The sequence below is a fragment of the Heptranchias perlo genome, unplaced genomic scaffold (genome assembly GCF_035084215.1).
Source record: "Heptranchias perlo isolate sHepPer1 unplaced genomic scaffold, sHepPer1.hap1 HAP1_SCAFFOLD_453, whole genome shotgun sequence".
Taxonomy (NCBI): Eukaryota; Metazoa; Chordata; class Chondrichthyes; order Hexanchiformes; family Hexanchidae; genus Heptranchias; species Heptranchias perlo.
In genome coordinates this window covers 72131-92273 of record NW_027139467.1, presented here as the reverse complement: position 1 = coordinate 92273, position 20143 = coordinate 72131, and the positions used below count along the sequence as shown (strand labels likewise).

Genomic DNA, 20143 nt, shown 5'->3' with positions numbered 1-20143 from the left:
AATTAAATCACCCCTCAACCTCCCCTGTTCCAAAGATAACAACCCCAGCCTATCTAATCTTTCCTCATAGCTAAAATTCTCCAGTCCTGGCAACATCCTCGTAAATCTCCTCTGTACCCTCTCTAGAGCAATCACATCTTTCCTGTAATGTGGTGACCAGAACTGTACACAGTACTCAAGCTGTGGCCTAACCAATGTTTTATACAGTTCTAGCATAACCTCCCTGCTCTTATATTCTGTGCCTCGGCTAATAAAGGAAAGTATCCCGTCTGCCTTTTTAACCACCTTATCTACCTGTCCTGCTACCTTCAGGGATCTGTAGACATGCACTCCAAGGTCCCTCACTTCCTCCACACCTCTCAGTATCCTCCCATTTATTGTGTATTCCCTTGCCTTGTTTGCCCTCCCCAAATGCATTACCTCACACTTCTCCGGATTAAATTCCATTTGCCACTTTTCTGCCCACCTGACCAGTCCATTGATATCTTCCTGCAGTCTACAGCTTTCCTCCTCACTATCAACCACAAGGCCCATTTTTGTATCATCTGCAAACTTCTTAATCATGCCCCTACATTTAAATCCAAATCATTAATATATACCACAAAAAGCAAGGGACCCAGTACTGAGCCCTGCGGAACCCCACTGGAAACAGCCTTCCAGTCACAAAAACACCCGTCGACCATTACCCTTTGCTTCCTGCCACTGAGACAATTTTGGATCCAACTAGCCACTTTCCCCTGGATCCCATGGGCTTGTACTTTTTTGACCAGTCTATCATGTGGGATCTTGTCAAAAGCCTTGCTAAAATCCATGTAGACGACATCAAATGCGCTACCCTCATCGACCCTCCTTGTTATCCTCAAAAAATTCAATCAAGTTAGTCAGACATGACCTTCCCTTAACGAATCCGTGCTGACTGTCCTTGATTACTCCGTGCCTTTCTAAATGACACTTTATCCTGTCCCTCAGAATTAATTCTAATTTGAAAATGCCTACCACCGAGGTTAGACTGACTGGCCTGTAATTACTCGGTCTATCCTTACTCCCTTTTTAAACAACAGTACAACATTAGCAGTCCTCCAATCCTCCGGCACCTCGCCTGTATCCAGCGAGGGTTGGAAAATGATGGTCAGAGCCTCCGCTATTTCCTCCCTGAAGCTCAACAAAAGCTCGAGGAACAGCACCTCATCTTTCGATTGGGCAATTTACAACCTTCCGGACTCAACACTGATTTCAATAGCTTCAGATTAGAACCACAGCAGGTGCTGGGAATGGTTCTGTTGTTCCCATTGACAGCTCCTCTAGACCCATCTTTTGTTCCTTTACCTGTCCTATTCTCACCCACCTTGCCTTGCACCATCATCCCTTTTGTTATTTAATCACTCCTGCCCCCCACCCTATCACAGACCTTCCCTTTTGTTCTTTCCTTGGCTCTCATTTGCTGAGCTTTTCCAGCATTTTCTGTTTTTATTTCAGATTGCCACATTATTTTCCTTTTGATCACAGAATCAGAGTGGGTACAGCACAGGAGGCAGCCATTCAAGGGTGGGGGGAGAAGAGGAGGAGGTGGGCGAGAGAGGGGCAAGAGGCAGCACAGACTGATGCCAGGCTGCACTCCCAGAGTCAGCCAGTCTGCACTCTGGAAGTTTTCTGAGTATTTTCAGAGGACTGACACCGGATCATTTGCTTTAAAAAGTTTATTTCTCATGCACACGGGCTGGCTGCAAAACGGCTTCACCACTGCTCCCCACGGAAATTCAGATCCAACAAGTCACTCTCACTGAAGCAACAAAACTGAGGTAGTGAGAGAAACTGGGCAGCCGACGAGACAAGGGCGAGGTGGAGAGGGGAAGGTCTGAGAATCTCTGATGTACTTCAGCTGGTGTCCAGCGTGCCATCTTCATTGTGCGTACTCTCCCCTCCCTCGCAGCAATCAGAAGAAAAGGCCTCGCATGCGCCGGCCGATGCCCTGTCGATCATAGAGGATGTTGAACTTGTTCACAAACTGGTTCATGGTGTTGCAGGTCTTGGTGATGGTGCCGAGGTAGGCCATTAATCCCACATCGTTACATTGCTGAGAGAGGGGGAGAGAGACAGACATACCATAATACATACCTGGGAAACAGCACACTGCCATAAAACCCGTGGCGAGGGGAGCAGCCGGCGCGGCGAGGCGGGGGGGGAGCGGCCGGGCGAGGCGAGGGGAGGGGGGAGCAGCATGGCGAAGGGGTGATGGGTGACTGCTGGAGTGAAGTGTCTTATTTGGTGAAACCGGACAGACATGTTTCCCAGAGGGAGAGGCAAGCGACGAGCTCTGACTTACATCGTAGAAGTCTGTCTTAAACTTGTCGGTGCTGAGAACAGGCAGCCGGTGACACAGAGCGTAGGCCTCACGCAAGATCTCATGGTTAAATGGCACTTCACCTGTCAAATAACATAAAAAGGGGCAACAGCAAATCAGCAGCTCGACACCCAACAGCCCTGGGCCCCACACTCTGAATGCACGAGATTTTCAGAACTAGATAGACGAATTAGAGGCACAAATCGAGATAAATGGGTGCGATCCAGGAGCCATTACTGAGATGTGATTGCAGGGCGACCAAGGTTGGGAACTAAATATTTCAGGGTATTTGACTTTGAGAAAAGATTGGCAAAATAGAAAAGGAAGGCGGGGGTTGGGGGGTTGCCCTGATAATAAAGGATGAGATAAGAACAGTCAAGAGAAAGGATCTTGGATCAGAAAATCAGAACGTAGAATCAGTCTGGGTGGAGCTAAGAAATGACAAGGGGCAGAAACCCTTGGTGGGAGTGGGTTACACTAGTTCGAGTGTTGGACAGAGTACAAATCAGGCAATTCGAGAGGCATGTAACAAGGGGAATGCAGTAATCGTGGGGGGACTTTAAGCTTTATATACATTGGGCAAACCAAATTGGCAAAAATAGTTTTGAGGACGAGTTCCTGGAATGCATTCGAGGCAGTTTCCTGGAACAGTATGTCTGGAACCTCCTCTGCCAAAACTGCTCACTGTTCCAGGATCATCCTGGGATGCAAAGATAACCCCCGGCTTCTCTTCACCACAAACCGTCTTCTTAAACCCTCTCCCTGGTCCCCTCCACTGAAAAGTGCAAGGAGTTCATGGACTCTGTCACTAAGATTGAGACCAATCGCTCAGCTGCTTCTATCACTTCCCTCCCTTCCCCAAGATCACCAAGCCAAACTTCCCCAACAGTTCCCCCCTGCCGAGCCCTGAACTCACATCTTTCTCTAGATTCTCTCCTATCTCCCCTCATGCCCTCTCCAAGCTCACCTTGACCATGAGACCGATGACCTGCTTCCTCGACCCGATTTCCACTAAATTGCTGACCACCCAACTTCCCTTCCTGGCCCCCGTGTCAGCTGATATAGTTAAGGGTTCCCTCTCCTCAGGAACTGTCCCCCTCACCATCAAATCTGCCGTCATCACCCCCTCCTCAAAAAAAACCACCCTTGACCCCCTCTGTCCCTGCTAACCACCACCCCGTCTCGAACCTTCCTCTCCTCTCCAAAGTCCTTGACCGTGTTGTCGCCTCCAAAATCCGTGCCCAACTTTCCCACAACTCCGTGTTTGAATCCCTCCAATCAGGTTTCTGCCCCTCCCACAGTGCTGAAACGGTCCGAATCAAAGGCACAAATAACATCCTGGGTGACCGTGGGAAACTATCCCTCCTCATCCTGTGTGACCGTGGGAAACGATCCCTCCTCATCCTGTGTGACTGTGGGAAACTATCCCTCCTCATCCTGTGTGACTGTGGGAAACTATCCCTCCTCATCCTGTGTGACTGTGGGAAACTATCCCTCCTCATCCTGTGTGACCGTGGGAAACTATCCCTCCTCATCCTGTGTGACTGTGGGAAACTATCCCTCCTCATCCTGTGTGACTGTGGGAAACTATCCCTCCTCATCCTGTGTGACTGTGGGAAACTATCCCTCCTCATCCTGTGTGACTGGGAAACTATCCCTCCTCATCCTGTGTGACTGTGGGAAACTATCCCTCCTCATCCTGTGTGACTGGGAAACTATCCCTCCTCATCCTGTGTGACTGGGAAACTATCCCTCCTCATCCTGTGTGACTGTGGGAAACTATCCCTCCTCATCCTGTGTGACTGGGAAACTATCCCTCCTCATCCTGTGTGACTGTGGGAAACTATCCCTCCTCATCCTGTGTGACTGGGAAACGATCCCTCCTCATCCTGTGTGACTGGGAAACGATCCCTCCTCATCCTGTGTGACTGGGAAACTATCCCTCCTCATCCTGTGTGACCGTGGGAAACTATCCCTCCTCATCCTGTGTGACTGGGAAACTATCCCTCCTCATCCTGTGTGACCGTGGGAAACTATCCCTCCTCATCCTGTGTGACTGGGAAACTATCCCTCCTCATCCTGTGTGACTGGGAAACTATCCCTCCTCATCCTGTGTGACTGTGGGAAACTATCCCTCCTCATCCTGTGTGACCGTGGGAAACTATCCCTCCTCATCCTGTGTGACTGTGGGAAACTATCCCTCCTCATCCTGTGTGACTGTGGGAAACGATCCCTCCTCATCCTGTGTGACTGTGGGAAACTATCCCTCCTCATCCTGTGTGACTGTGGGAAACTATCCCTCCTCATCCTGTGTGACTGGGAAACTATCCCTCCTCATCCTGTGTGACCGTGGGAAACGATCCCTCCTCATCCTGTGTGACTGGGAAACTATCCCTCCTCATCCTGTGTGACCGTGGGAAACTATCCCTCCTCATCCTGTGTGACTGTGGGAAACGATCCCTCCTCATCCTGTGTGACTGTGGGAAACGATCCCTCCTCATCCTGTGTGACCGTGGGAAACTATCCCTCCTCATCCTGTGTGACCGTGGGAAACGATCCCTCCTCATCCTGTGTGACTGTGGGAAACTATCCCTCCTCATCCTGTGTGACTGTGGGAAACTATCCCTCCTCATCCTGTGTGACTGGGAAACGATCCCTCCTCATCCTGTGTGACTGTGGGAAACTATCCCTCCTCATCCTGTGTGACTGGGAAACGATCCCTCCTCATCCTGTGTGACTGGGAAACGATCCCTCCTCATCCTGTGTGACTGTGGGAAACTATCCCTCCTCATCCTGTGTGACTGTGGGAAACGATCCCTCCTCATCCTGTGTGACCGTGGGAAACGATCCCTCCTCATCCTGTGTGACTGTGGGAAACGATCCCTCCTCATCCTGTGTGACTGGGAAACTATCCCTCCTCATCCTGTGTGACTGTGGGAAACTATCCCTCCTCATCCTGTGTGACCGTGGGAAACGATCCCTCCTCATCCTGTGTGACCGTGGGAAACTATCCCTCCTCATCCTGTGTGACTGGGAAACTATCCCTCCTCATCCTGTGTGACCGTGGGAAACGATCCCTCCTCATCCTGTGTGACCGTGGGAAACTATCCCTCCTCATCCTGTGTGACTGGGAAACTATCCCTCCTCATCCTGTGTGACCGTGGGAAACTATCCCTCCTCATCCTGTGTGACCGTGGGAAACTATCCCTCCTCATCCTGTGTGACTGTGGGAAACTATCCCTCCTCATCCTGTGTGACTGTGGGAAACTATCCCTCCTCATCCTGTGTGACTGTGGGAAACTATCCCTCCTCATCCTGTGTGACTGTGGGAAACGATCCCTCCTCATCCTGTGTGACTGTGGGAAACTATCCCTCCTCATCCTGTGTGACTGTGGGAAACTATCCCTCCTCATCCTGTGTGACTGTGGGAAACTATCCCTCCTCATCCTGTGTGACTGTGGGAAACGATCCCTCCTCATCCTGTGTGACTGTGGGAAACTATCCCTCCTCATCCTGTGTGACTGTGGGAAACTATCCCTCCTCATCCTGTGTGACTGTGGGAAACTATCCCTCCTCATCCTGTGTGACCGTGGGAAACTATCCCTCCTCATCCTGTGTGACCGTGGGAAACTATCCCTCCTCATCCTGTGTGACTGTGGGAAACTATCCCTCCTCATCCTGTGTGACTGGGAAACTATCCCTCCTCATCCTGTGTGACCGTGGGAAACTATCCCTCCTCATCCTGTGTGACTGTGGGAAACTATCCCTCCTCATCCTGTGTGACTGTGGGTAACGATCCCTCCTCATCCTGTGTGACCGTGGGAAACTATCCCTCCTCATCCTGTGTGACTGGGAAACTATCCCTCCTCATCCTGTGTGACTGTGGGAAACTATCCCTCCTCATCCTGTGTGACCGTGGGAAACTATCCCTCCTCATCCTGTGTGACTGGGAAACTATCCCTCCTCATCCTGTGTGACTGTGGGAAACGATCCCTCCTCATCCTGTGTGACCGTGGGAAACGATCCCTCCTCATCCTGTGTGACTGTGGGAAACTATCCCTCCTCATCCTGTGTGACCGTGGGAAACTATCCCTCCTCATCCTGTGTGACTGGGAAACTATCCCTCCTCATCCTGTGTGACTGTGGGAAACTATCCCTCCTCATCCTGTGTGACCGTGGGAAACTATCCCTCCTCATCCTGTGTGACTGTGGGAAACTATCCCTCCTCATCCTGTGTGACTGGGAAACGATCCCTCCTCATCCTGTGTGACTGTGGGAAACTATCCCTCCTCATCCTGTGTGACTGTGGGAAACTATCCCTCCTCATCCTGTGTGACTGTGGGAAACTATCCCTCCTCATCCTGTGTGACTGTGGGAAACTATCCCTCCTCATCCTGTGTGACTGGGAAACTATCCCTCCTCATCCTGTGTGACTGTGGGAAACGATCCCTCCTCATCCTGTGTGACCGTGGGAAACGATCCCTCCTCATCCTGTGTGACTGTGGGAAACTATCCCTCCTCATCCTGTGTGACTGTGGGAAACTATCCCTCCTCATCCTGTGTGACTGTGGGTAACGATCCCTCCTCATCCTGTGTGACTGTGGGAAACGATCCCTCCTCATCCTGTGTGACTGTGGGAAACTATCCCTCCTCATCCTGTGTGACTGTGGGAAACTATCCCTCCTCATCCTGTGTGACTGTGGGAAACTATCCCTCCTCATCCTGTGTGACTGTGGGAAACTATCCCTCCTCATCCTGTGTGACCGTGGGAAACTATCCCTCCTCATCCTGTGTGACTGTGGGAAACTATCCCTCCTCATCCTGTGTGACTGTGGGAAACTATCCCTCCTCATCCTGTGTGACTGTGGGAAACTATCCCTCCTCATCCTGTGTGACTGGGAAACTATCCCTCCTCATCCTGTGTGACCGTGGGAAACTATCCCTCCTCATCCTGTGTGACTGTGGGAAACGATCCCTCCTCATCCTGTGTGACTGTGGGAAACTATCCCTCCTCATCCTGTGTGACTGTGGGTAACGATCCCTCCTCATCCTGTGTGACTGTGGGAAACGATCCCTCCTCATCCTGTGTGACTGTGGGAAACTATCCCTCCTCATCCTGTGTGACTGTGGGAAACGATCCCTCCTCATCCTGTGTGACCGTGGGAAACGATCCCTCCTCATCCTGTGTGACTGTGGGAAACTATCCCTCCTCATCCTGTGTGACTGTGGGAAACTATCCCTCCTCATCCTGTGTGACTGGGAAACTATCCCTCCTCATCCTGTGTGACTGTGGGAAACTATCCCTCCTCATCCTGTGTGACCGTGGGAAACTATCCCTCCTCATCCTGTGTGACTGTGGGAAACTATCCCTCCTCATCCTGTGTGACTGTGGGAAACTATCCCTCCTCATCCTGTGTGACCGTGGGAAACGATCCCTCCTCATCCTGTGTGACCGTGGGAAACGATCCCTCCTCATCCTGTGTGACCGTGGGAAACGATCCCTCCTCATCCTGTGTGACCGTGGGAAACGATCCCTCCTCATCCTGTGTGACCGTGGGAAACGATCCCTCCTCATCCTGTGTGACCGTGGGAAACGATCCCTCCTCATCCTGTGTGACTGTGGGAAACGATCCCTCCTCATCCTGTGTGACCGTGGGAAACGATCCCTCCTCATCCTGTGTGACTGTGGGAAACTATCCCTCCTCATCCTGTGTGACTGTGGGAAACTATCCCTCCTCATCCTGTGTGACTGTGGGAAACTATCCCTCCTCATCCTGTGTGACTGTGGGAAACGATCCCTCCTCATCCTGTGTGACTGTGGGAAACGATCCCTCCTCATCCTGTGTGACTGTGGGAAACTATCCCTCCTCATCCTGTGTGACTGTGGGAAACTATCCCTCCTCATCCTGTGTGACTGTGGGAAACTATCCCTCCTCATCCTGTGTGACTGTGGGAAACTATCCCTCCTCATCCTGTGTGACTGTGGGAAACGATCCCTCCTCATCCTGTGTGACTGTGGGAAACTATCCCTCCTCATCCTGTGTGACTGGGAAACTATCCCTCCTCATCCTGTGTGACTGTGGGAAACTATCCCTCCTCATCCTGTGTGACTGGGAAACTATCCCTCCTCATCCTGTGTGACTGTGGGAAACGATCCCTCCTCATCCTGTGTGACTGTGGGAAACGATCCCTCCTCATCCTGTGTGACTGTGGGAAACGATCCCTCCTCATCCTGTGTGACTGTGGGAAACTATCCCTCCTCATCCTGTGTGACTGTGGGAAACGATCCCTCCTCATCCTGTGTGACTGTGGGAAACTATCCCTCCTCATCCTGTGTGACTGTGGGAAACTATCCCTCCTCATCCTGTGTGACCGTGGGAAACGATCCCTCCTCATCCTGTGTGACCGTGGGAAACGATCCCTCCTCATCCTGTGTGACTGTGGGAAACTATCCCTCCTCATCCTGTGTGACTGGGAAACTATCCCTCCTCATCCTGTGTGACTGGGAAACTATCCCTCCTCATCCTGTGTGACTGTGGGAAACGATCCCTCCTCATCCTGTGTGACTGTGGGAAACTATCCCTCCTCATCCTGTGTGACTGTGGGAAACTATCCCTCCTCATCCTGTGTGACCGTGGGAAACGATCCCTCCTCATCCTGTGTGACCGTGGGAAACGATCCCTCCTCATCCTGTGTGACTGGGAAACTATCCCTCCTCATCCTGTGTGACTGTGGGAAACGATCGCTCCTCATCCTGTGTGACTGGGAAACGATCCCTCCTCATCCTTTAAAGAATCATTAATTAAAGAATCAATTACTGCCATAAGGAGGGATGATATATTAGCAGGTTCCTCTAATGAGGCCATATGGGTGGAGCTTAAAAACAAAAAGGGGGCAAGCACTTTGATGGGAGTGTACTATAGGCCCCCAAACAGTCAGGGGGAGATAGAGGAACAGATATGTCGGCAAATCTCAGAAAATTGTGCAAATAATAGGGTAATAATAGTGGGGGATTTCAACTTCCCCAATATTAACTGGGATACTCAGAGTGTAAAAGGCTTAGAGGGTACAAAATTCTTAACGTGCATCCAGGAGAGCTTTTTGAGCCAGCATGTCGAAAGTCCGACAAGAGAGGGGGCGGTACTGGACCTAATTCTAGGGAATGTGGCCGGCCAAGTGGAAGAAGTGCTAGTCGGTGAGCACTTTGGTGACAGTGACCATAATTCGGTGAGATTTAAGGTGGTCATGGAAAAGGACAGGGAGGGGCCGGAAATAAAGGTTCTAAATTGGGGGAAGGCCGACTTTAATAGGATAAGGCAGGATCTGGCCAAAATGGACTGGGATCAGCTGCTTGTAGGAAAATCCGCATCGGAGTAATGGGAGTCTTTCAGAAGGGAGATTGAGACCATACAATGGCAACATGTTCCCGTAAAGGTCAAGGGTGGTTCCAAGAACTCCAGGGAACCATGGATGTCAGGGGATATACGAGAATGGATTAGGAAAAAAAGGAGGGCTTTTGGCAGATACAAAAGGCTAAAGACGGAGGAAGCCCTAGAGGAGTACAAAAAGTGCAGGGGGATACTTAAAAAAGAAATTAGGAGATCAAGGAGGGGCCATGAAATAACACTGGCGAGCAAAATAAAGGAAAATCCTAAGATGTTTTATAAGTATATTAAGGGTAAGAGGATGACGAGGGAAAAAATAGGGCCCATTTGGGACAAAAATGGCAATCTGTGTGTGGAGCCGGCAGATGTAGGAGGGGTTTCAAATGAATTTTATGCATCTGTTTTCACGATGGAGAAGGACGATGTAGACATAGAAATACGGCAGGGGGACTGTGATATACTCGAACATATTAACATCGAGCGGGAGGAGGTATTGGCGGTTTTAGCAGGCCTAAAAATGGATAAATCCCCAGGCCCGGACAAAATGTATCCCAGGCTACTGTGTGAGGCAAAGGAGGAGATTGCGGGGGCTCTGACACATATATTCAGAACCTCTCTGGCCACAGGGGATGTGCCAGAGGACTGGAGAACCGCTAATGTAATACCATTATTCAAGAAGGGGAGTAGGGAAAAACCGGGGAACTACAGGCCAGTGAGCCTAACATCAGTGGTAGGAAAATTATTGGAAAAAATTCTGAAGGACAAAATTAGTCTCCACTTGGAGAAGCAAGGATTAATCAGGGATAGTCAACATGGCTTTGTCAAGGGAAGATCATGTCTGACTAATTTGATTGAATTTTTTGAGGGGGTGACTAGGCGTGTGGATGAGGGTGTGGTATACATGGATTTCAGTAAGGCCTTCGATAAAGTCCCCCACAGGAGACTGGTCAAGAAGGTACGAGCCCATGGAATCCAGGGTGCCTTGGCACTTTGGATACAAAACTGGCTTAGTGGCAGAAGGCAGAGGGTGATGGTCGAAGGTTGTTTTTGTGACTGGAAGCCTGTGGCCAGTGGGGTACCACAGGGATCGGTGCTGGGTCCCTTGCTGTTTGTGGTCTACATTAATGACTTGGATATGAATGTAAAAGGTATGATCAGTAAGTTCGCTGATGATACAAAAATTGGTAGGGTGGTAAAATAGCGAGGAGGATAGCCTCAGTCTGCAGGACGATATAGATGGGTTGGTCAGATGGGCGGAACAGTGGCAAATGGAATTTAACCCGGAAAAGTGCGAGGTGATGCACTTTGGAGGGACTAACAAGGCAAGGGAATACACAATGAATGGGAGGACCCTAGGCAAGACAGAGGGTCAGAGGGATCTTGGTGTGCAAGTTCACAGATCCCTGAAGGCGGCGGAACAGGTAGATAAGGTGGTAAAGAAGGCATATGGGATACTTGCCTTTATTAGCCGAGGCATAGAATATAAGAGCAAGGAGGTTATGATGGAGCTGTATAAAACACTGGTTAGGCCACAGCTGGAGTACTGTGCGCAGTTCTGGTCGCCACACTACAGGAAGGATGTGATCGCTTTGGAGAGGGTGCAGAGGAGATTCACCAGGATGTTACCAGGGCTGGAGCGCTTCAGCTATGAAGAGAGACTGGGAAGATTGGGTTTGTTTTCCTTGGAGCAGAGGAGGCTGAGGGGGGTCATGATTGAGGTGTACAAAATTATGAGGGGCACAGATAGGATGGATACTAAGGAGCTTTTTCCCTTCGTTGAGGGTTCTATAACAAGGGGACATAGATTCAAGGTAAAAGGCGGGAGGTTTAGAGGGGATTTTAGAAAGAACTTTTTCACCCAGAGGGTGGTTGGAGTCTGGAACTCACTGTCTGAAAGGGTTGTGGAGGCAGGAACCCTCACAACATTCAAGAAGCATTTGGATGAGCACTTGAAATGCCATAGCATACAAGGCTACGGACCAAATGCTGGAATATGGGATTAGAGTAGACAGGGCTGATGGCCGGCGCGGACACGATGGGCCGAAGGGCCTCGATCCGTGCTGTATAATTCTATGACTCTATCCTGTGTGACTGTGGGAAACGAACCCTCCTCATCCTGTGTGACTGTGGGAAACTATCCCTCCTCATCCTGTGTGACTGTGGGAAACGATCCCTCCTCATCCTGTGTGACTGTGGGAAACTATCCCTCCTCATCCTGTGTGACTGTGGGAAACTATCCCTCCTCATCCTGTGTGACTGTGGGAAACGATCCCTCCTCATCCTGTGTGACCGTGGGAAACTATCCCTCCTCATCCTGTGTGACTGTGGGAAACTATCCCTCCTCATCCTGTGTGACTGTGGGAAACGATCCCTCCTCATCCTGTGTGACTGGGAAACGATCCCTCCTCATCCTGTGTGACTGTGGGAAACGATCCCTCCTCATCCTGTGTGACTGGGAAACGATCCCTCCTCATCCTGTGTGACTGTGGGAAACTATCCCTCCTCATCCTGTGTGACTGTGGGAAACTATCCCTCCTCATCCTGTGTGACTGTGGGAAACGATCCCTCCTCATCCTGTGTGACTGGGAAACGATCCCTCCTCATCCTGTGTGACTGTGGGAAACTATCCCTCCTCATCCTGTGTGACTGTGGGAAACTATCCCTCCTCATCCTGTGTGACTGGGAAACTATCCCTCCTCATCCTGTGTGACTGTGGGAAACTATCCCTCCTCATCCTGTGTGACTGTGGGAAACGATCCCTCCTCATCCTGTGTGACTGTGGGAAACGATCCCTCCTCATCCTGTGTGACTGTGGGAAACTATCCCTCCTCATCCTGTGTGACTGTGGGAAACTATCCCCCCTCATCCTGTGTGACCGTGGGAAACTATCCCTCCTCATCCTGTGTGACCGTGGGAAACTATCCCTCCTCATCCTGTGTGACCGTGGGAAACTATCCCTCCTCATCCTGTGTGACCGTGGGAAACTATCCCTCCTCATCCTGTGTGACTGTGGGAAACTATCCCTCCTCATCCTGTGTGACTGTGGGAAACGATCCCTCCTCATCCTGTGTGACCGTGGGAAACTATCCCTCCTCATCCTGTGTGACTGTGGGAAACTATCCCTCCTCATCCTGTGTGACTGTGGGAAACTATCCCTCCTCATCCTGTGTGACTGTGGGAAACGATCCCTCCTCATCCTGTGACCGTGGGAAACTATCCCTCCTCATCCTGTGTGACTGTGGGAAACTATCCCTCCTCATCCTGTGTGACTGTGGGAAACTATCCCTCCTCATCCTGTGTGACTGTGGGAAACGATCCCTCCTCATCCTGTGTGACTGGGAAACGATCCCTCCTCATCCTGTGTGACTGTGGGAAACTATCCCTCCTCATCCTGTGTGACCGTGGGAAACGATCCCTCCTCATCCTGTGTGACTGGGAAACTATCCCTCCTCATCCTGTGTGACTGGGAAACGATCCCTCCTCATCCTGTGTGACTGTGGGAAACGATCCCTCCTCATCCTGTGTGACCGTGGGAAACGATCCCTCCTCATCCTGTGTGACTGGGAAACTATCCCTCCTCATCCTGTGTGACTGGGAAACTATCCCTCCTCATCCTGTGTGACTGTGGGAAACGATCCCTCCTCATCCTGTGTGACTGGGAAACTATCCCTCCTCATCCTGTGTGACTGTGGGAAACTATCCCTCCTCATCCTGTGTGACTGTGGGAAACTATCCCTCCTCATCCTGTGTGACCGTGGGAAACGATCCCTCCTCATCCTGTGTGACTGGGAAACTATCCCTCCTCATCCTGTGTGACTGTGGGAAACGATCCCTCCTCATCCTGTGTGACTGTGGGAAACTATCCCTCCTCATCCTGTGTGACTGTGGGAAACTATCCCTCCTCATCCTGTGTGACTGTGGGAAACTATCCCTCCTCATCCTGTGTGACTGTGGGAAACTATCCCTCCTCATCCTGTGTGACTGTGGGAAACTATCCCTCCTCATCCTGTGTGACTGTGGGAAACTATCCCTCCTCATCCTGTGTGACCGTGGGAAACGATCCCTCCTCATCCTGTGTGACTGTGGGAAACTATCCCTCCTCATCCTGTGTGACCGTGGGAAACTATCCCTCCTCATCCCGTGTGACCGTGGGAAACTATCCCTCCTCATCCTGTGTGAGTGTGGGAAACTATCCCTCCTCATCCTGTGTGACTGTGGGAAACTATCCCTCCTCATCCTGTGTGACTGTGGGAAACTATCCCTCCTCATCCTGTGTGACTGTGGGAAACGATCCCTCCTCATCCTGTGTGACTGTGGGAAACTATCCCTCCTCATCCTGTGTGACCGTGGGAAACTATCCCTCCTCATCCTGTGTGACTGGGAAACTATCCCTCCTCATCCTGTGTGACTGTGGGAAACTATCCCTCCTCATCCTGTGTGACTGGGAAACTATCCCTCCTCATCCTGTGTGACTGTGGGAAACTATCCCTCCTCATCCTGTGACTGTGGGAAACGATCCCTCCTCATCCTGTGTGACTGGGAAACGATCCCTCCTCATCCTGTGTGACTGTGGGAAACTATCCCTCCTCATCCTGTGTGACTGTGGGAAACTATCCCTCCTCATCCTGTGTGACTGTGGGAAACTATCCCTCCTCATCCTGTGACTGTGGGAAACGATCCCTCCTCATCCTGTGTGACTGTGGGAAACTATCCCTCCTCATCCTGTGTGACTGTGGGAAACGATCCCTCCTCATCCTGTGTGACTGTGGGAAACGATCCCTCCTCATCCTGTGTGACTGTGGGAAACTATCCCTCCTCATCCTGTGTGACTGTGGGAAACTATCCCTCCTCATCCTGTGTGACTGTGGGAAACTATCCCTCCTCATCCTGTGTGACCGTGGGAAACTATCCCTCCTCATCCTGTGTGACTGGGAAACTATCCCTCCTCATCCTGTGTGACTGTGGGAAACTATCCCTCCTCATCCTGTGTGACTGGGAAACTATCCCTCCTCATCCTGTGTGACTGTGGGAAACTATCCCTCCTCATCCTGTGACTGTGGGAAACGATCCCTCCTCATCCTGTGTGACTGGGAAACGATCCCTCCTCATCCTGTGTGACTGTGGGAAACTATCCCTCCTCATCCTGTGTGACTGTGGGAAACTATCCCTCCTCATCCTGTGTGACCGTGGGAAACTATCCCTCCTCATCCTGTGTGACCGTGGGAAACTATCCCTCCTCATCCTGTGTGACTGTGGGAAACTATCCCTCCTCATCCTGTGTGACTGGGAAACTATCCCTCCTCATCCTGTGTGACTGGGAAACTATCCCTCCTCATCCTGTGTGACTGTGGGAAACGATCCCTCCACATCCTGTGTGACTGGGAAACTATCCCTCCTCATCCTGTGTGACTGTGGGAAACTATCCCTCCTCATCCTGTGTGACTGTGGGAAACTATCCCTCCTCATCCTGTGTGACTGGGAAACTATCCCTCCTCATCCTGTGTGACTGTGGGAAACTATCCCTCCTCATCCTGTGTGAGTGTGGGAAACGATCCCTCCTCATCCTGTGTGACCGTGGGAAACTATCCCTCCTCATCCTGTGTGACTGGGAAACTATCCCTCCTCATCCTGTGTGACTGTGGGAAACTATCCCTCCTCATCCTGTGTGACTGTGGGAAACGATCCCTCCTCATCCTGTGTGACTGGGAAACTATCCCTCCTCATCCTGTGTGACTGGGAAACTATCCCTCCTCATCCTGTGTGACTGTGGGAAACGATCCCTCCACATCCTGTGTGACTGGGAAACTATCCCTCCTCATCCTGTGTGACTGGGAAACTATCCCTCCTCATCCTGTGTGACTGGGAAACTATCCCTCCTCATCCTGTGTGACTGTGGGAAACGATCCCTCCACATCCTGTGTGACTGGGAAACTATCCCTCCTCATCCTGTGTGACTGGGAAACGATCCCTCCTCATCCTGTGTGACTGTGGGAAACTATCCCTCCTCATCCTGTGTGACTGGGAAACTATCCCTCCTCATCCTGTGTGACTGGGAAACTATCCCTCCTCATCCTGTGTGACTGTGGGAAACGATCCCTCCACATCCTGTGTGACTGGGAAACTATCCCTCCTCATCCTGTGTGACCGTGGGAAACTATCCCTCCTCATCCTGTGTGAGTGTGGGAAACTATCCCTCCTCATCCTGTGTGACTGTGGGAAACTATCCCTCCTCATCCTGTGTGACTGTGGGAAACTATCCCTCCTCATCCTGTGTGACTGTGGGAAACTATCCCTCCTCATCCTGTGTGACTGTGGGAAACTATCCCTCCTCATCCTGTGTGACTGTGGGAAACGATCCCTCCTCATCCTGTGTGACCGTGGGAAACTATCCCTCCTCATCCTGTGTGACTGGGAAACTATCCCTCCTCATCCTGTGTGACTGTGGGAAACGATCCCTCCTCATCCTGTGTGACTGGGAAACTATCCCTCCTCATCCTGTGTGACTGGGAAACTATCCCTCCTCATCCTGTGTGACCGGGAAACTATCCCTCCTCATCCTGTGTGACCGTGGGAAACTATCCCTCCTCATCCTGTGTGACTGGGAAACTATCCCTCCTCATCCTGTGTGACTGTGGGAAACTATCCCTCCTCATCCTGTGTGACTGTGGGAAACTATCCCTCCTCATCCTGTGTGACTGGGAAACTATCCCTCCTCATCCTGTGTGACTGTGGGAAACTATCCCTCCTCATCCTGTGTGACTGTGGGAAACTATCCCTCCTCATCCTGTGTGACCGTGGGAAACTATCCCTCCTCATCCTGTGTGACTGTGGGAAACGATCCCTCCTCATCCTGTGTGACTGGGAAACTATCCCTCCTCATCCTGTGTGACTGGGAAACTATCCCTCCTCATCCTGTGTGACTGTGGGAAACTATCCCTCCTCATCCTGTGTGACTGGGAAACTATCCCTCCTCATCCTGTGTGACTGTGGGAAACTATCCCTCCTCATCCTGTGTGACTGTGGGAAACTATCCCTCCTCATCCTGTGTGACTGGGAAACTATCCCTCCTCATCCTGTGTGACTGTGGGAAACTATCCCTCCTCATCCTGTGTGACTGGGAAACGATCCCTCCTCATCCTGTGTGACCGTGGGAAACTATCCCTCCTCATCCTGTGTGACTGTGGGAAACTATCCCTCCTCATCCTGTGTGACTGTGGGAAACGATCCCTCCTCATCCTGTGTGACTGTAGGAAACTATCCCTCCTCATCCTGTGTGACTGGGAAACTATCCCTCCTCATCCTGTGTGACTGTGGGAAACGATCCCTCCTCATCCTGTGTGACTGTGGGAAACGATCCCTCCTCATCCTGTGTGACTGTGGGAAACTATCCCTCCTCATCCTGTGTGACTGTGGGAAACGATCCCTCCTCATCCTGTGTGACTGTGGGAAACTATCCCTCCTCATCCTGTGTGACTGTGGGAAACTATCCCTCCTCATCCTGTGTGACTGGGAAACTATCCCTCCTCATCCTGTGTGACTGTGGGAAACTATCCCTCCTCATCCTGTGTGACTGTGGGAAACTATCCCTCCTCATCCTGTGTGACTGTGGGAAACTATCCCTCCTCATCCTGTGTGACTGTGGGAAACTATCCCTCCTCATCCTGTGTGACTGTGGGAAACTATCCCTCCTCATCCTGTGTGACCGTGGGAAACTATCCCTCCTCATCCTGTGTGACTGTGGGAAACTATCCCTCCTCATCCTGTGTGACTGTGGGAAACTATCCCTCCTCATCCTGGGTGACTGTGGGAAACTATCCCTCCTCATCCTGTGTGACTGTGGGAAACTATCCCTCCTCATCCTGGGTGACTGTGGGAAACTATCCCTCCTCATCCTGTGTGACTGTGGGAAACTATCCCTCCTCATCCTGTGTGACTGGGAAACTATCCCTCCTCATCCTGTGTGACTGTGGGAAACTATCCCTCCTCATCCTGTGTGACTGTGGGAAACGATCCCTCCTCATCCTGTGTGACCGTGGGAAACGATCCCTCCTCATCCTGTGAGACTGTGGGAAACGATCCCTCCTCATCCTGTGTGACTGTTGGAAACGATCCCTCCTCATCCTGTGTGACTGTGGGAAACTATCCCTCCTCATCCTGTGTGACTGTGGGAAACTATCCCTCCTCATCCTGTGTGACTGTGGGAAACGATCCCTCCTCATCCTGTGTGACTGTGGGAAACTATCCCTCCTCATCCTGTGTGACTGGGAAACGATCCCTCCTCATCCTGTGTGACTGTGGGAAACTATCCCTCCTCATCCTGTGTGACTGGGAAACTATCCCTCCTCATCCTGTGTGACTGTGGGAAACTATCCCTCCTCATCCTGTGTGACTGTGGGAAACTATCCCTCCTCATCCTGTGTGACCGTGGGAAACTATCCCTCCTCATCCTGTGTGACTGGGAAACGATCCCTCCTCATCCTGTGTGACCGTGGGAAACGATCCCTCCTCATCCTGTGTGACTGTGGGAAACTATCCCTCCTCATCCTGTGTGACTGTGGGAAACGATCCCTCCTCATCCTGTGTGACTGTGGGAAACTATCCCTCCTCATCCTGTGTGACTGTGGGAAACTATCCCTCCTCATCCTGTGTGACCGTGGGAAACGATCCCTCCTCATCCTGTGTGACTGTGGGAAACTATCCCTCCTCATCCTGTGTGACTGGGAAACTATCCCTCCTCATCCTGTGTGACTGTGGGAAACTATCCCTCCTCATCCTGTGTGACCGTGGGAAACTATCCCTCCTCATCCTGTGTGACTGTGGGAAACGATCCCTCCTCATCCTGTGTGACTGTGGGAAACGATCCCTCCTCATCCTGTGTGACTGTGGGAAACGATCCCTCCTCATCCTGTGTGACTGTGGGAAACTATCCCTCCTCATCCTGTGTGACTGTGGGAAACGATCCCTCCTCATCCTGTGTGACTGTGGGAAACGATCCCTCCTCATCCTGTGTGACTGGGAAACTATCCCTCCTCATCCTGTGTGACTGTGGGAAACGATCCCTCCTCATCCTGTGTGACTGGGAAACTATCCCTCCTCATCCTGTGTGACTGTGGGAAACTATCCCTCCTCATCCTGTGTGACTGGGAAACGATCCCTCCTCATCCTGTGTGACTGGGAAACGATCCCTCCTCATCCTGTGTGACTGTGGGAAACTATCCCTCCTCATCCTGTGTGACCGTGGGAAACTATCCCTCCTCATCCTGTGTGACTGTGGGAAACTATCCCTCCTCATCCTGTGTGACTGTGGGAAACTATCCCTCCTCATCCTCCGTGTCTGTGGGAAACGATCCCTCCTCATCATGTGTGACTGTGGGAAACTATCCCTCCTCATCCTGTGTGACTGTGGGAAACTATCCCTCCTCATCCTGTGTGACTGGGAAACGATCCCTCCTCATCCTGTGTGACTGGGAAACGATCCCTCCTCATCCTGTGTGACTGTGGGAAACTATCCCTCCTCATCCTGTGTGACCGTGGGAAACTATCCCTCCTCATCCTGTGTGACTGTGGGAAACTATCCCTCCTCATCCTGTGTGACTGTGGGAAACTATCCCTCCTCATCCTCCGTGTCTGTGGGAAACGATCCCTCCTCATCCTGTGTGACCGTGGGAAACTATCCCTCCTCATCCTGTGTGACCGTGGTAAACTATCCCTCCTCATCCTGTGTGACTGTGGGAAACGATCCCTCCTCATCCTGTGTGACCGTGGGAAACGATCCCTCCTCATCCTGTGTGACCGTGGGAAACTATCCCTCCTCATCCTGTGTGACCGTGGGAAACGATCCCTCCTCATCCTGTGTGACTGTGGGAAACGATCCCTCCTCATCCTGTGTGACTGTGGGAAACTATCCCTCCTCATCCTGTGTGACCGTGGGAAACGATCCCTCCTCATCCTGTGTGACTGTGGGAAACTATCCCTCCTCATCCTGTGTGACCGTGGGAAACTATCCCTCCTCATCCTGTGTGACCGTGGGAAACTATCCCTCCTCATCCTGTGTGACCGTGGGAAACTATCCCTCCTCATCCTGTGTGACCGTGGGAAACGATCCCTCCTCATCCTGTGTGACCGTGGGAAACGATCCCTCCTCATCCTGTGTGACTGTGGGAAACTATCCCTCCTCATCCTGTGTGACTGTGGGAAACTATCCCTCCTCATCCTGTGTGACTGTGGGAAACTATCCCTCCTCATCCTGTGTGACTGTGGGAAACTATCCCTCCTCATCCTGTGTGACCGTGGGAAACGATCCCTCCTCATCCTGTGTGACCGTGGGAAACTATCCCTCCTCATCCTGTGTGACCGTGGGAAACGATCCCTCCTCATCCTGTGTGACTGTGGGAAACTATCCCTCCTCATCCTGTGT

The 20143-nt window shown here is 51.5% G+C and overlaps 1 protein-coding gene across 1 annotated transcript in view; it reads right to left on the bottom strand.

Moving 5' to 3' along the window:
* Positions 1 to 1682: 1682 nt before the first annotated feature.
* Positions 1683 to 20143, bottom strand: part of cops6 (COP9 signalosome subunit 6) — a 58403-nt gene continuing 39942 nt past the window's right edge. Inside the window, exons 6-7 of the mRNA XM_067979394.1 lie at positions 2324 to 2424; positions 1683 to 2074 (exon numbers count right to left, since the gene is read on the bottom strand). Of these exons, the coding sequence (XP_067835495.1) occupies positions 1934 to 2074; positions 2324 to 2424 (242 nt within the window). The 3' untranslated portion in view covers positions 1683 to 1933. The remainder of the gene's footprint in view (positions 2075 to 2323; positions 2425 to 20143) is intronic.